We start from the raw sequence: 14,736 nt of genomic DNA, 5'->3' as shown, positions 1-14,736 counted from the left end.
CATGGGCTTTTGCTTCTAGAGGGTATGAGTGGCACATGTGGTTATGAGAGCGGCATGTAGTGCACAGGCCGCTGCGTGTGCAGGTGTGCAATGAGGTTAATGCATTAAATAAGAGTATTTTACATGAGAGGGGTGTGTTTTCCCAATTCTAGCAAAGACACCATAAGGGCTTTCATGATATCCCCATGAAAGACAATGTGGGAGCCAGAGAAAGCAAGCCTGGATAGTACCTTGAAGGATGGCTGCGAGGGCATTAGGAGAGGGAAGAGCAGACAGAGTTCCAGGAGAGAGGAAGTCGTCAGGTCATCATGTGTTGCAGATTGGGTGGACCATTGATAAATGTGGTTCCCACTAGGCAGAGCTGCTGGCCTATACATGGCTGTCTTTGGGTCTGGTGGTGACTCTGGTTCAACTCGCTTTGGCCAGGGTAAGTGGATCATGTGAGATGAAACACAGCCACCCCTGCAAATGGAACCACGCCTGGCCATTTTTCTGAGGAAATGACTAGCATTCAACACAACATCAAATTTCTCCAGTACATGCTACTACCACAATCACAGCACAGTGGGTACCTGGTTACTGTAAGAGAAACTGCGTGTCAGGTAGAATGCACTCTAAAGTCAGGAGTCACAATAGACCCACTGCTGAATCTGTAATTAGGAGAACTTGAGAGAAATACTTCTTGGATACAAGATGATCAGCTACATGACCCAAGGTCACTCTCATTTCCATAGTCATGCAACTCTGCAAAAGACAACCAAATAAGGATAAATATATAGCAGGGCTTGAAATAGTAAATCTAATTCTACTGTGTGCCAGTCTATTTTGGTCTCTCAACTATACCAATTCAGAATGTGCTTTGCGGACTGCGTTTTTCTTCCTAATTGATTGGAATGAAGTAGATTATTCATGAACATTTTGGCTTTTTCCCCTAGCAAATAGCTCTCCTTCTTCTCTCTTAGAATGTGAAGAAAAGCTCTAAATTTGACATGGGAAAGTGAGATATTATGTTTGGCTTAAGTAGAAGGAAAGCTTCAACCTCATCATGAAATCTGGTCTTTGCTATTTTGACCACTCTTCTGGTTCAGACCAATTGCAGAGTGGAGACATCACTAACTTTTAGATCTTACCATGAGCTGCAAGAGAGAAGGGGCATTGCTCTCTGTCCTCTAAAGGAACAGTCTCATTTCTCCAAACTTAACTAGAAGCATAGAGTTTGGGAACTAGGAGGAATCCTAGTGACCAAGTAGTTCAGTATTTTCTCAGTCTATATTCTAAGATATATGAGCCCACAAGATGTTCCTAAACAAAGAGTTGTTGGTCAAATAAGTTACAGAATCAATGCTTACCATGCCCTCCTCTTGAAGACTCTGAGAGGCTCTGAAGCAAAGAATTCTGTGAGATTTTGTTTTCCAAACTTCTTTGATCACAGAATCTGTTTTTTTGGTTTTTGGTCCAGGTAACACCTAACAGCTTCTGGAACTGGCATGCAGTGAAACATACTTGGACAAAGTGCAGATATATTCAATCCCTTCCTCACTTTACAGAGGAAGGAAATGAAGCCCATATTAAGAAACATGGTTGGGAGGCCAAGGCGTGGATCACCTGAGGTCAAGAGTTTATGACCAGTCTGGCCAACATGGTAAAACTCCATCTCTACTAAAAATACAAAAATTACCCTGGTGTGGTGGCATGCACCTGTAATCCCAGCTACTTGAGAGGCTGAGACAGGAGAATTGCTTGAACCCGGGAGGCAGAGGTTGCAGTGAGCCGAGATCATGCCACTGCACTCCAGCCTGGGCAACAAAGAGAAAAACTCCATCTCAAAAAAAAGAAAAAAGAAACATGGAGACAATCCTTCCTCGTCACTGACAGAGCTGGAAACTAGATCCTGGCTTCCAGACAACTGACAAGTCCAGGCTCTTTCTATTACCTTGAAAGAGGCATTGTTAACAGCAGCTCTGATGTATCCCCTAGCACATGTTCATTGTCTGGAATTTGAGGTAGCATTTATTTATAGTGCACTCAGCAATGAATCCATCAAATGCTTTGACTGCTTTAAAAGGGCATTGGGCCCTGAACAGTTGACCTAAATAAAACACTATCATCTAAATGATACGTAATTTACTAGATAGTAAATATTTTATCAGGCTGTATAATCACATTCTAAGAGGTTATTACTTTTATAAGCAAGAGTAAATCAAAGGGGTGAAATCCAAATAAAGTGTTCCTAAAATATAAGTATACTACCCAACGGAAAGTAACTGTAGACAATTCTCTTGCAATGCAGAGAGGAATAGTTGGTGAAGACAAAATTATAAAAATGTGTCCAAGGGTCGTGTATATATTTTTCCAAAACAATGTAAATTCAAGTAGCTTGAGCATGCTTGCACCCCTCAGAAGCAATATTTATCTGCCCCATTCTCTGAATCCTAAAGGCACTTTGAATCTACACACATTTTCTCACTTCTTTAACCATACCATGGTTTCTGAGACTGCAGCGTTGGGTACTTTGGAAGCCTGTGAATTTTTTTTCTGACTTAATACACTTGAGATATGAGATATACTCCCAGCAGTTGGGATATTTTAAATTAGTTTCTAGCCTCTGAATACAAGGTTTCCAAAGCCAATATTAGCCCATGTGATACTTTTGTGTGCGTGTGTCTGTGAACCAGAAAAGGTGCACCTTCCCCAGGGCTGCTGGATTCCAGCACCAGAGCACAAGGCTTTGGTGAGCAAAATGCAGGCTGGATTCCTGACCTGACCTGTTCCATCCTGTTCCATGTCCCCCAGGATGGAGGCCCTCTTGCAAATGAACAAGTTGCACAACTAAAGGCAAGATCCCTGTTTCTTTCCCTCCCTCTCCTTGAGCCCCCCACCCCTGTAAGGCTGAACTCCCATTCCTACCTGTAGACCCAGCCTTCATCCTGACCTGAATCAGCACGTAGTTCTGGACCTGAGCCTCTCAATTTGCCTTGCTGACTCAACATCAGAGTATGTCTGACTCTATCACAGTGATCCAGGTCTGATAACCGAGTCCTGACCAATGGTCTCCTTTTCATTTCCTTGCTATTTTAGCTGGGTTTGTGTCTTGTGCAATTACCAGTTACCATCTCTAGGTCTTCAGTTCTGCCTAGGGGCTTCAACTCTGCTACCCATGGACAAATTTCTTGGTGACACCAGCCTTCCTGCCTAAAGTTCTGAACTCCCTCCCTGCCCTGGATTCCAGGATGCCCTGTTACCTACTTAAAAATCCTTCTACTTCATCTCACAACTAGGTCACCTGGACTGAAAAACTCTTGCCATCACCCCCTGGCGTGTGCTTTGTCCTCCAGGGACATGTGCCTCTTGCTTTTGAGTCTTTTGTCTGGGCCTCAGTTGCTGAGCCTACTTGTAGGAACTAGTCCCTTCCCCACAGGCCCCCTCTGAATTCCAAGACAGGACAGTCTGGGTTTGGTATATATGCAGACCAACCTCTTAAGCCCTGTATATCCACATTTACAGTAACAGCTGATATTCAGAGAAGTGACTTAAAGCACTGCATACTTTTTAAGCAAGAAGTAAACCATATTTTACTTATTAAGGCAGAAAGTAGAAGACCAAGAAAGAATATCAACTGCAAAGTTTCAAACAAAAAGATATTTTGATGAAATTCTTAGAAAATTAAGGGTTATGGAACTATAAGCTCCAATGAGCCAAGGACTGTGCCTCATTACTTCACTATAGTAAAACAGCGCTTAAGACCATGGAGGTGCTCAGTAAATACTTGCTGTTCAATAAAAAATAAAGTCAATCGAAGCACAGTATTTGGTCAGAAAAGGTCTTACTACTTTATGTGGTCACTCTTTCATCATACGTGTGATAATACTTGTTTTTAAATCATTTTATAATTTATAGCCTTTAATATATCAGAACGGGATAGATTATTAACAATAAATACAATAAACATAAGATGCATTTAATGATGCAAGTGATTGATATCACAGATTTTAATAGTAAATGTGAGTGTAACGTATGTCCTTGTATATGAAATACTGGCAAAATGATAATGCATAGATGGAAATATATTTGGCTTTTGGGATTGCTAAGAGTCTTTTCTATAACTGGGACACACACAGGACTAAAAATAACAATGCTTTACATTGCCAGAGTACTCAACAGTTTACAAAATGCTTGAACATCTGTGATCCTATTTGATCCTCACAAGAAGATAGAGAAACATAGTTAAAGGAAATTATATGCATCACTCTTTTATAAGATAATATCTAGTGGCTTATGAAATATAACAGCTCTTGAAAAGATTTCTAGTCTATCATTAACGATAACAATTCAACTGATAGCACAGAAAGAGATAGGAAAGATATACTCTACAATAAGAAAAATTGAATGGAGGAATATATAATGGCAACTCTCATTTACTGTGATAAAGACAGACGTATTATTCAACCTGAGGCAGTTACAGAATATGATTCTAAAAGATAAGTAATGAGATACCGGAAATGAGTAATGAGACTCAAGCTTTGGACTCAAGCTAGTTTCAGCTCACTCAAGAGGAGTTATTACCATACTTACCAATTCTATTGATCGTACTAATGCCATTTTGAAGGAGCTGTAGCTCTGGGGATTCAGAGCAGATATTGGGAAGAATTCAAGAGGCTGAGAGCAGCAAACTGGAGGGTGCAGATACCACGTGGGCTCTCACACCAGCCTAGAGCTTCTCCGTGTGACATAATGCATCTTGCTGTCATTCCCTTGCTTTCCAAGAATGTTATCGCTGGGTATCCTGCTGGACAGTTTGATGAGTTACCCTGAAAACCTACATAATATTTTTATTTAAACCAAAATTCATCTTTTAAACAAGGCGATACATTTTTAAAGTATTTTATTGTTTTCCTTCCATTTTCTCCCTTCTCACAAAGGTAATACATGTCCCTTATTAAACATTTTGCAAACATTATAGAAATATGTAAAAATGTCACTTTGGTCAGCATTTTACTTACTAAGGAAGAAAGTAGAAGAGATACAGATAGAACACTCGCCTCCTCCCTTCTGTCAAAGTAACCTCTGTTAATAATTCAGTGTAGAGTCCAAATCTTTTCTTCTGTGCACACACTTAAGCTGGCAATAACTTTTAAAGATCTCTGCTATATTGAGATACCTATATATCTGTATCTCAAAAAAATTATATATATCTTTCAAAAAATTACATATCTATATGTATATATAGATATGTAATTTTTTTTTTTTTTTTTTTTGAGACAGAGTCTCACTCGGTCACCCAGGCTGGAGTGCAATGGCATGATCTCGACTCACTGCAACCTCTGCCTCCCGGGTTCAAGCAATTCTCATGCCTCAGCCTCCTGAGTAGCTGGGATTACAGGTGCCTGCCACCATGGCCAGCTAATTTTTGTATTTTTGGTAGAGATGGGGTTTCACCATGTTGGTCAGGCTAGTCTCAAATTCCTGACCTCAGGTGATCTTCCTGCCTCAGCCTCCCAAAGTGCTGGGATTACAGGCATGAGCCACCACACGTGGCCTATATTTTTGACAACTATCTTATATCAAGCAGCAGGGAGGATGATTTGACCCTTATCAGATTTTAAAAATAATTCAGCCTCATACATTAAACATGGAGAGATTGAAGCTCTGAAGAAATGTTTTAAAAAGTGATGGGGAAAAAAGTCCATCAGAGTTCAAAACCAGCTAGAGCTAGGGCCATCCAAATTCCAGGAACTGTAAAGCTAACAGGTTTCTAGCTGTCAACATTTGAAATAGAATCTACAGGAGTCAAAACATTTGAAATAAGAATGTGGTCAAATGTGTCCCTGGTATGAACTTTCAGCTGACTAAAACAAACACCGAAATAGCAACAGCATCCGTCTCAGATAAACCTTCTTTCCCAGCAGCCTCCTTGGCTTGTAAGAGATTTCCATTACTTTTTCTAGAAGAGTACTGTGCTTCCATTGAAATATCAGTCCTGCTGGTGCTGCATGAAGCAACAAAGCTCTGTGACTTCCTAATCTCTGGTTTCCATACTTGGAAATGCTTCCCCGCTCAAGTCCCTATCTTGCAAAGAAACTGTGCTTAGAATGTCTACAACTCACCTGTTTGGAGCTTGTGTCATATCTTCCTCTAGTAACAAGTCTAGGTGGAATTGTGGAATTCTTAGAGCAGTGCAGTTAATCAAATTGTGCCCAAAGTACCGAACTGGGTGTCCTGTAGAGATAAGAGAACTTGGGAAACATTGTCTTTAAAAAATGCTTTCTTTCAGCATTCCAACTTGGGATGCCTGGAATTTGGTCTTATCCCAGGGCCAGGGACTTCCCGTCCTAGTGTGTGGCAGGCTTCCGAGGCTCTGGAAACACTATTTCCCAGGATCTGGCACAGAGCAAGTCACAGGGCGGGTGCTGGGGGGCTAGTGAGAAATGGGGCTGCAGTACTCTCCACAAACAGGCCTTGACCAAGGAGCTCGCAGCTCCTCCCCTCCTGGGTATGTATCCCACAAAGATCCTCAAAATTTGCATTTTGAGGCTGAAGTGTAAACCATTGGTTTGTGTCAATTGCCTTTTCAGTCCTGTGTATATTGGGAAAACAAGCTTTCAAGTAGAAAAAAGGAAGACTGCCTTTTACTTTGGGGATTTAGAAAGAAGGTAGAGGTTTGTGAGCTGCAACATCCAAAACAAAGCAGACACCAGTTTCCTAGGATGTGCAGTTACTTTCAATGGAGACTGGCTCTGGAATGCAGGACTCTGTAATTTCCCTAGTTTCAAGATCTATTATCTCCCTTCTCTTCCTTATAGTAAGTAGTGATATAAACCTTAAATTATTATTATTATTATCATCATCATCATCATCATCATCATCATCTTGAGACGGAGTCTTCCTCTGTCACCCAGGCTGGAGTGCAGCGGCGTGATCTTGGCTCACTGCAACCTCTGCGTCCTGGGTTCAAGCGATTCTCCTGCCTCAGCCTCCCAAGTAGCTGAAATTACAGGTGCCGCCACTACACCCAGCTAATTTTTGTATTTTTAGTAGAGATGGGGTTTTGCCATGTTGGTCAGGCTGGTCTCAAACTCCTGACCTCAAGTGATCCGCCTGCCTCGAACTTCCAAAGCGCTAGGATTACAGGTTTGAGCCACTGTGACCAGCTTAATCCTTAAAATGTTTCTGTCCTTTTCTAAGGGGACAGCAAAGAAGAAAGTCGAGGAGTCTGCAATTTTTCTCCCTAAGCAGTCTTGGGAAAACAGATTTCCGAGTGTTAAAGTGTATGGTGTGGATTTTAAGAGGTGTAATCCATAAGAGGAAGGCACAGAGAAGACATTCTCAAAGTGGAACCAGTGGCAACAGCATCACCTGGGAACTTAGACATACACGTTCTCAGCCCCCACTGAGTCACAGACTCTGGGAATGGGGCCCAGCAAGCTGAGTGCAATAAGCCTTCCAGGTGATTCCAATATTCAAGTTCACACCTGAGGATGACTGGCACAGGGGATAAGGAAGGACCTGCTTTTAAGCCCTGTCTCTGCCACTTAACAGCTGTGTGAGCTTGAGCAAGTTAGTCTTTCTGAGTTGATGGAGAGGAATAAATGAGATAATGTACTTGAAGCACTTAGTGCAATGTCAGATATATAGAAAGCACTCAATACATGTTAGCAGCTATGGTTACTGTTATGTATGAGGGGAAGGAAAAAGAATAGGTCCTTCAACAAATTAGCACAGCATTTACCAGCTTAAAAGCCCTTTCAGATACTGACGTGTTTCCAGGAAATCCAAAGGTCACATACATTCTGTGTGATCTCATCCACAAAAAACTTTGAACAGAGCAGTAGTTTTTTATCATCAGAAACCCCACGGAGCTTTTACATTCTGCCCTGCCACCCGCGGGCCTTCAGAGCCCTAATCTCCCGTGGTAGACCTTGGTAATCCATCATTTAAAAAAATCCCCGTAGGCAATGCTGCAAAATAGCTACTTGAATCAAAGGTGGTAATAGTTAGAGCTAACATGTATTGAATATTTATATGTGCCAGGCACTGTGCTAACTTCTTTATAGATGTCGCTTCATTTAATTCTCACAGCAATCCTATGAGTTAGGTACTATCAGGTTTTTTTTGTGGGGGGGGCGGATGGGGTGGATGGCAGAGTTTCGCTCTTGTCACCCAGGCTGGAGTGCAATGGCTCGATCTCGGCTCACTGCAACCTCTCCCTCCCAGATTCAAGCCATTCTCCTGCCTCAGCCTCCCGAGTAGCTGGGATTACAGTCCCGCATCATTAGACTCCGCTAATTTTTGTATTTTTAGTAGAAACGGGGTTTCACCATGTTGGCCAGGCTGATCTCGAACTTCTGATCTCCACCCGCCTCAGCCTCCCAAAGTGCTGGGATTACAGGCGTGAACCACCGCGCCTGGCCTACTATCAGTTTTTAAATTTTACAGGTAAGGAAACTGAGCTATAGAGGGGCTAAGTTATTCCAAGTTCACACACCTGAGAAGCGGTTTAGGACCCGAGCCCAGGTTTGAGCTATTAACTGCACTTCACTGACGCAAAAATAGATGCATTTATTTACTCATTCATCCAACATGCATTTGGTGTTGGTAACCAGGTAATACCTGAAAGCTGGGGGATATAAACTGAACATAGAGTCGCATCTCCATCCTCAGGAAGCTCATGCCCTCCAGCGATGCGGGGCAGGACAAATAGCAGAGAGACCGCCTTATTTTACAAGATGTCATTGTTCTCGGAGAGGCTGAAAAGATTTTCTATCACCACTAGCCTCCTCCTCTCCATGGCCATTTACAGAATGGGCAAACCAGCCTCCCAGCGGAAGACCAAGCTTGCTAGCGGTCAGCGTTCCCGGCAGCTCTGCAAGCCCTTCCAGCGGGCGTCGCTCTCCTCTCGGGGGTGGTACCTTCATTCGGTCATCCTGTGAGTGTTCCACTTCCCGAGGGAGGCCGAGCACTCACACCGCGGCGAGGGTACCCGTCACCGCAGAGCCGGGCGGCTGGCTCTCCTCCAGGGAGAAAGCCTGTCACTTACACTTTCTTCAACACTGTTAGGAAGTTATCTAGAAAAGTACACACAGAAGACCGAGGCCTGTGTTTTAGAATCGTGGAGTGTTAGCGCTGGCCAAATCGTTGGACACAATGTAAGCTTGATTAGGAAAATGAGCTCCAGGGTCTCACAGGCTGGGCCTGGAATCTTGGCGCAATCTGCGACCCTCACTGCCTCCTACAGTCGGGGCTGACAGTTCTTTCAAACAGCCAAAGTAATCACTTAAGTCCAGCAATGATCTCCTTGGAGAAATCAAAAGATCCTCCCTAAGAGTCGGCCTTGGAGGGCATCGCCCCTGGGGATGGGCACAGCACGTCTTCCCGGCCCCGGCGCGGGAGGAGGGTTTGGGGACAGCGTCCGCACTCCGGACCCTTCTTCAGATTGCACAGGAGGAGGCGGCAACGGAACCTTTCTCCTCCGCCTCGTTCTCGCTTCCACCCGGGCCCAGTTGGGCACGGACGCACTACAGGCGACCTAAACATGGAGACAGCAGGCGCTGGAACTGGGCAGCCGGCCTCTGGGCTGGAGGCTCCGGGGTCCGCGGATGACCGGCTTTTCCTGGTTAAAGGTAAGATGTGCTGTGGTGAGGTGCGGGCGTCGGGGCGAGTTAACCCCGGACCCTGGCTTGCTCTGGAGCGGGCATTCCCACACACATCCCGCTCTGAGAGCCCTTAGCTTGGGCTTTTCCCTGAGTTTAGCCCGCGGAGTCTGGCGGCCCAGGGAGGGTAGCTCGCTTACTGGGTGGAGTCTCCCCTTGGGCGGGGCGGGGGGCAGATCCCGTGAGCTATTCTTCCGGGCGTGCCATATTTCCCCGTCACCTCTGCAATTGTTCTAGAGCCTTGCCTTTTCTGATTGCCATCGTCTCTTCTCCTCCCCGTGAGAAACTGCACGCTGTGGTCCCAGGGGAGAGGGGAAGGGAAGCTGAACCTTTTCTCTGCGCTCGGGAATAATAACTCGGAATGACCCAAGGAACCAGAGGTCGTGCGGTCACGCGTGTTTCTCAGCCGCTGTCATTTACTGTTAGCAAGAGCTGCTTAGCCATGGTTTCTTGAATTTCAAAAGTGGTTTTGATTGTAACTCGAATAGTATCTTAAACTTACTTTTGTACATCTTTTTAACCTCTTTTTATTTAATTTTTTAAATATCCCCCCTCCTCCCCGAAACTCTTGGCAGGTGGAATTTTCCTTGGTACCGTTGCTGCAGCGGGAATGCTAGCTGGATTTATTACAACATTATCATTGGCTAAAAAGAAAAGCCCTGAATGGTTCAATAAGGTTGGTGACACTGAAATCCATTCATAGCATTGTTATTGTTATTGTTTAAAATATATGGCAGCTTTTGCATAGAAAAAATAAAGAAAATATTGATGGCCTTTCACATTTTTTTAAGATGTGAATTTATATATGCTCATGGATTCTAGAAATGTACAAATTAACCAACGGTCTTTATTTTCATTTAGAAAGACGTACTTATGTGCTTTCTTAAATTTTAGCAGAACAAGACTTTGAAAGCTTATGTGGTACATTTCCTGTTCACAACATGACTTTAAATCTAAATTTGGGCCAGGCATCGTGGCTCATGCCTGTAATCCCAGCACTTTGGGAAGCCGAGAGGGGCAGATCACCTGAGGTCAGGAGTTTGAGACCAGCCTATCCAACATGGCGAAAACCCATCTCTACTAAAAATACAAAAATTAGCCAGGTAGCCGGGTGTGGTGTGGCACTCCTGTAGTCCTAGCTACTTGGGAGGCTGAGGCAGGAGAATCACTTGAACCCAGGAGGCTGAGGTTGCAGTGAGCCCAGATTACTGCACTTCAACCTGGGTGACAGAGCGAGACTCTGTCTCAAAAATAAATAAATAAATATTCACACAAATAACTGTGTAATTACAATTTGATGTGTGCTATGGAGGAAAAGTGTTATGTAAAACATCATAAAAAGTCAAGTTTCCTTTCCACTTACATTTATCTTTAATAATCATACTTAAGCCTTATTGATACCATAATGGCAAGAGACCACATTTAAAGTGTGCTTGGATCCCCTCTGAATACTCTAAGCTTATATGGAGCTTCCTAAATCACTGCTATGGACCTTGTGGCTCATTTTCTCTCTATGTTATAGAATGTTTTCAGAGCAGAAATATATTTTGTGGTGGAAATCAGAGTAGTGCCTTAACAGTAGAGTTTTGGTTGATTTCTAAGCCTAAGTTATGTTAATCCTTGGCTCACTGATCTTTTTAATAATCTGATGAAAACTAGGGATTCTCTGGGGCTGGGGGGAGCATGTACACATATTCACAACTTTCCATCCTATTTGTTGTTCTGAGATTTGATCATCACAGATGCCCTTCGGGGTCTAACAGTGGTTTTCAAACTGTGGTCCACAGAACGCTGCTGATCCTTGATCCTTGGGTCCGTGAAGTCAGAACTATTTTCATAATGATACTAAGATGCTTGTACTAATGGTACAGAGGCAATGGAGAGTAAAACTGCTGATACCTTGGTCTAAGGCAGTAGCACCAAACTGTGCTGAAAGTCATTGTGTCCTTCATTACAAAGTACCTGTATTTTTTAAAGCAAGCATTACTTCACAATGTCCTTGTTGAAGAGATAAAATAGTTAATTTTATTAAATCATGACCCTCGAATAAACCTCATTTTAATATTCTGTGTAAAGAAATGGGAAATACAAGGCCGGGCACAGTGGCTCACGCTTGTAATCCCAGCACTTTGGGAGGCGGAGGCGGGCGGATCACGAGGTCGAGACTGAGACCATCCTTGCTAACACGATGAAACCCCGTCTCTACTAAAAATACAAAAGAATTAACTGGGCGGGTGGCGGATGCCTGTAGTCCCAGCTACTCGGGAGGCTGAGGCAGGAGAATGGCGTGAACCCGGGAGGCGGAGCTTGCAGTAAGCCGAGATCCCGCCACTGCACTCCAGCCTGGGTGACAGAGCGAGACTCCGTCTCAAAAAAAAAAAAAAAAAAAAGAAATGGGAAATACATAAAGCATTTCTGTTTTGTACTGAGGTAGGATTTTTTCTCTAGAAAAGCAATTGAATTGCAAGCTGAACTAGCCACTTTTTTCCTGTAGAATATCATTTTTACTTGAAAGAATAACTGACAAACTATGGTTATTCAGAAGTGGATATTTGGCAGACATCTTGATAATGAATAAAATGAGCTTGTTTTTTCAAGCAAACAATTGTCAGTATTTATTGCCACTGATAAAATTTAAGCTTTCAAGTGAAAATTAGATTTTAGGAGACTTTTATCCCAGCACTTTGGGAGGCTGAGGCAGGCGGATCACTTTAGGCCAGGAGTTTGAGATCAGCCTGGGCAACACGGTGAAACCCCATCTCTACTAAAAATACAAAAATTAGCTGGGCATGGTGGCATGCACCTGTAATCCTAGCTACTTGGGAGGCTGAGGCAGAAGAATTGCTTGAACCTGGGAGGTGGAGGTTGCAGTGAGCTGAGATCATGCCACTACACTCCAGCCTGGGTGACAGAGCAAGACTCTGTCTCAAAAAATAAAAATAAATAAATAAAAGACTAACAAAAATGTAAAACATTGTCTCTGTTTGCACAGTTTTGTTTTGGAAAAGTAATTTTTCATAAAAAAATAGGCTTATATTAATCTAGAATGATTTACTATTTTTAAATAACTAATATAATTTAAGAATTTCTTAATTTTAATTTCTAATACATTAAATATTGATAAATACAACCCACCTAATTGAAAGTCTTTAGGGCCCAAGTGTAAAGGGATCCTGAGACCAGGAAGTTTGAGAACCCCTGTTTTAGATGGTTCTGTCTCCCTCTGGGAAAACACTGGAATTAGAGTATGACCACTTACCCAGACTCTGTTTCAGAGGTAAAATTGTTTGTAGAAGAACTCAGAGATTTTGGAGCACACAGTTAATGCGTTTATACTGAGCAAGCACCAGTCTAAGAATCTCACTTAGTCAGTGCACTTCACAGTTGCCACCTGGAGGTCTTTTCTAACATTGATAATATCTAACATTTGAGTGCTTAGCATGTGCTGGCTGCTTTTCTGCGGGCTTGACTCATTGAACTCCCCTCACGCCCTATGCAGCACTCTTACGTGTGGTCCCCATTAAAGGGCAGGAAACTGAGGCACAGAGGATTAAGCAACTTGCCCAACTTGGTACTCTTCCCATCTTGGGATACTTCTAGGGAAGAAATGATACAATTTTTAGTAATCTTGCTATTTAAATAGACTTCTGTCCATTAGCCTGGGAATCTAGGTGTTAAAACAGATTCAAATTGCAACCCCAGAGGACTTTAAAATGATAAACTTTTCAGTTGGGGACTGTCTACACTGCTTTTATTTTGGGATGATAGTTATCCTTTTAATGTCCTGTTCTCATTGTCTTAGCTGTGTGTCATGCAAAACAACTGGGAGTTGAAAAGCAATAATAGATACTGAATGGACATTCATTTTTCTTTGTAATTCCCTGAATAAACAGAAAGAGGAAGGTGCAAGCTAAAAGTGGTGAGGTAATCTACTCTTGAGCTTCTTTGGTCGATCTATTAAAATAGATCAACATTTTTGTTAACTAGTATATCTTGCATTTGTACATCAGTCTCATAATCGGTAGACTAAATGAGGTGCTATGAGAGAAAATAATGTGTATTATATGTCTATTTGGTTAAAATAACTGAAGAAAATACATAATGTTTACACACATGCAAAATTTACTTATCTGAAATATCTGGTGCCCCTGCTCATCTTAATATTATGGCAGGAAAAACATTCATAAAATAACTGAGTTATTTTAATACCACTTTAATGTCATTCTGTGAAAATGCCAATGAATGGGGGATAGAGAAATCTTGACAAAATGGTCTAGGATTTTTCTGGAAGAATTAACAGGCAAGGTGCCTTGCATACTCAAATATTTGTGAGTCAGAGAAGGCATGCAATTATTAAGTAGCAAAGCCAGAATTAGACCTTGGGTTGATCTAGCTTCCTAATATCATGTTGCTTGCGCAGAGAGAAATTTGCAAACACCTCCAGAATGCTTATTCTTTCTGCACTGATTGTTTTTACCTCAACTTTTCTGTCTCATTTCAGGGAAGTATGGCCACGGCTGCATTACCGGAAAGCGGGTCTTCCCTTGCCTTGCGAGCTCTGGGCTGGGGCTCACTGTATGCGTGGTGTGGGGTTGGTGTGATTAGCTTCGCAGTCTGGAAAGCTTTAGGAGTTCACAGTGTAAGTAACTACAGTCTTGTCCCTGGTATCTAGATGTTTATTCTGCTTACTGTGTTCTAAATTTTTCTGGTTTTCAAATTTATTTGCATGTAGTTTGGTCACTGTCTAGGGAGATGATGACAGAGTACATGACTAAATTCTTACTAATAACTAGACAACTTCTTATTACTAATAAATACAATTTTCGAAGGTGGTAAAACTTCAAATATAGTTAAGCAATGACTAATTTATAGCTAATGTTCTATATAAATTGACATTAGGGCGGGTGCAGTGGGTTATGCCTGTAACCCCAGCACCTTAGGAGCCTGCGGCAGGCAAATCACTTGAGCTCTGAAGTCCAAGACCAGCCTGGGCAACGTAAAGAAACCCTGTCTCTACAAAAAAATTAGCTGGGTGTGGTGGCATGCGCCTATAGTCCCAGCTACTTGGAAGGCTGAGGGAGGAGGATCA

At 42.6% G+C, this 14,736-nt stretch overlaps 1 protein-coding gene across 2 annotated transcripts in view; it reads left to right on the top strand.

Annotated features, from left to right (window-relative positions):
- The first annotated feature begins 8,543 nt into the window (after positions 1-8,543).
- TMEM242 (transmembrane protein 242) overlaps positions 8,544-14,736 on the top strand; it is a 32,173-nt gene continuing 25,980 nt past the window's right edge. The window contains exons 1-3 of one of the 2 annotated variants that reach the window (XM_063724649.1): positions 8,544-9,617; positions 10,223-10,323; positions 14,149-14,286. In XM_063724649.1, coding sequence (XP_063580719.1) covers positions 9,530-9,617; positions 10,223-10,323; positions 14,149-14,286 — 327 coding nt within the window. In that variant the 5' untranslated portion in view covers positions 8,544-9,529. 2 annotated transcript variants of the gene reach the window in all.

This window comes from Pongo abelii, chromosome 5, assembly GCF_028885655.2.
Source record: "Pongo abelii isolate AG06213 chromosome 5, NHGRI_mPonAbe1-v2.0_pri, whole genome shotgun sequence".
NCBI classification, from domain to species: domain Eukaryota; kingdom Metazoa; phylum Chordata; class Mammalia; order Primates; family Hominidae; genus Pongo; species Pongo abelii.
Note: the sequence above shows the minus strand (reverse complement) of the source record. Positions and strands in the feature narration are given on the sequence as shown.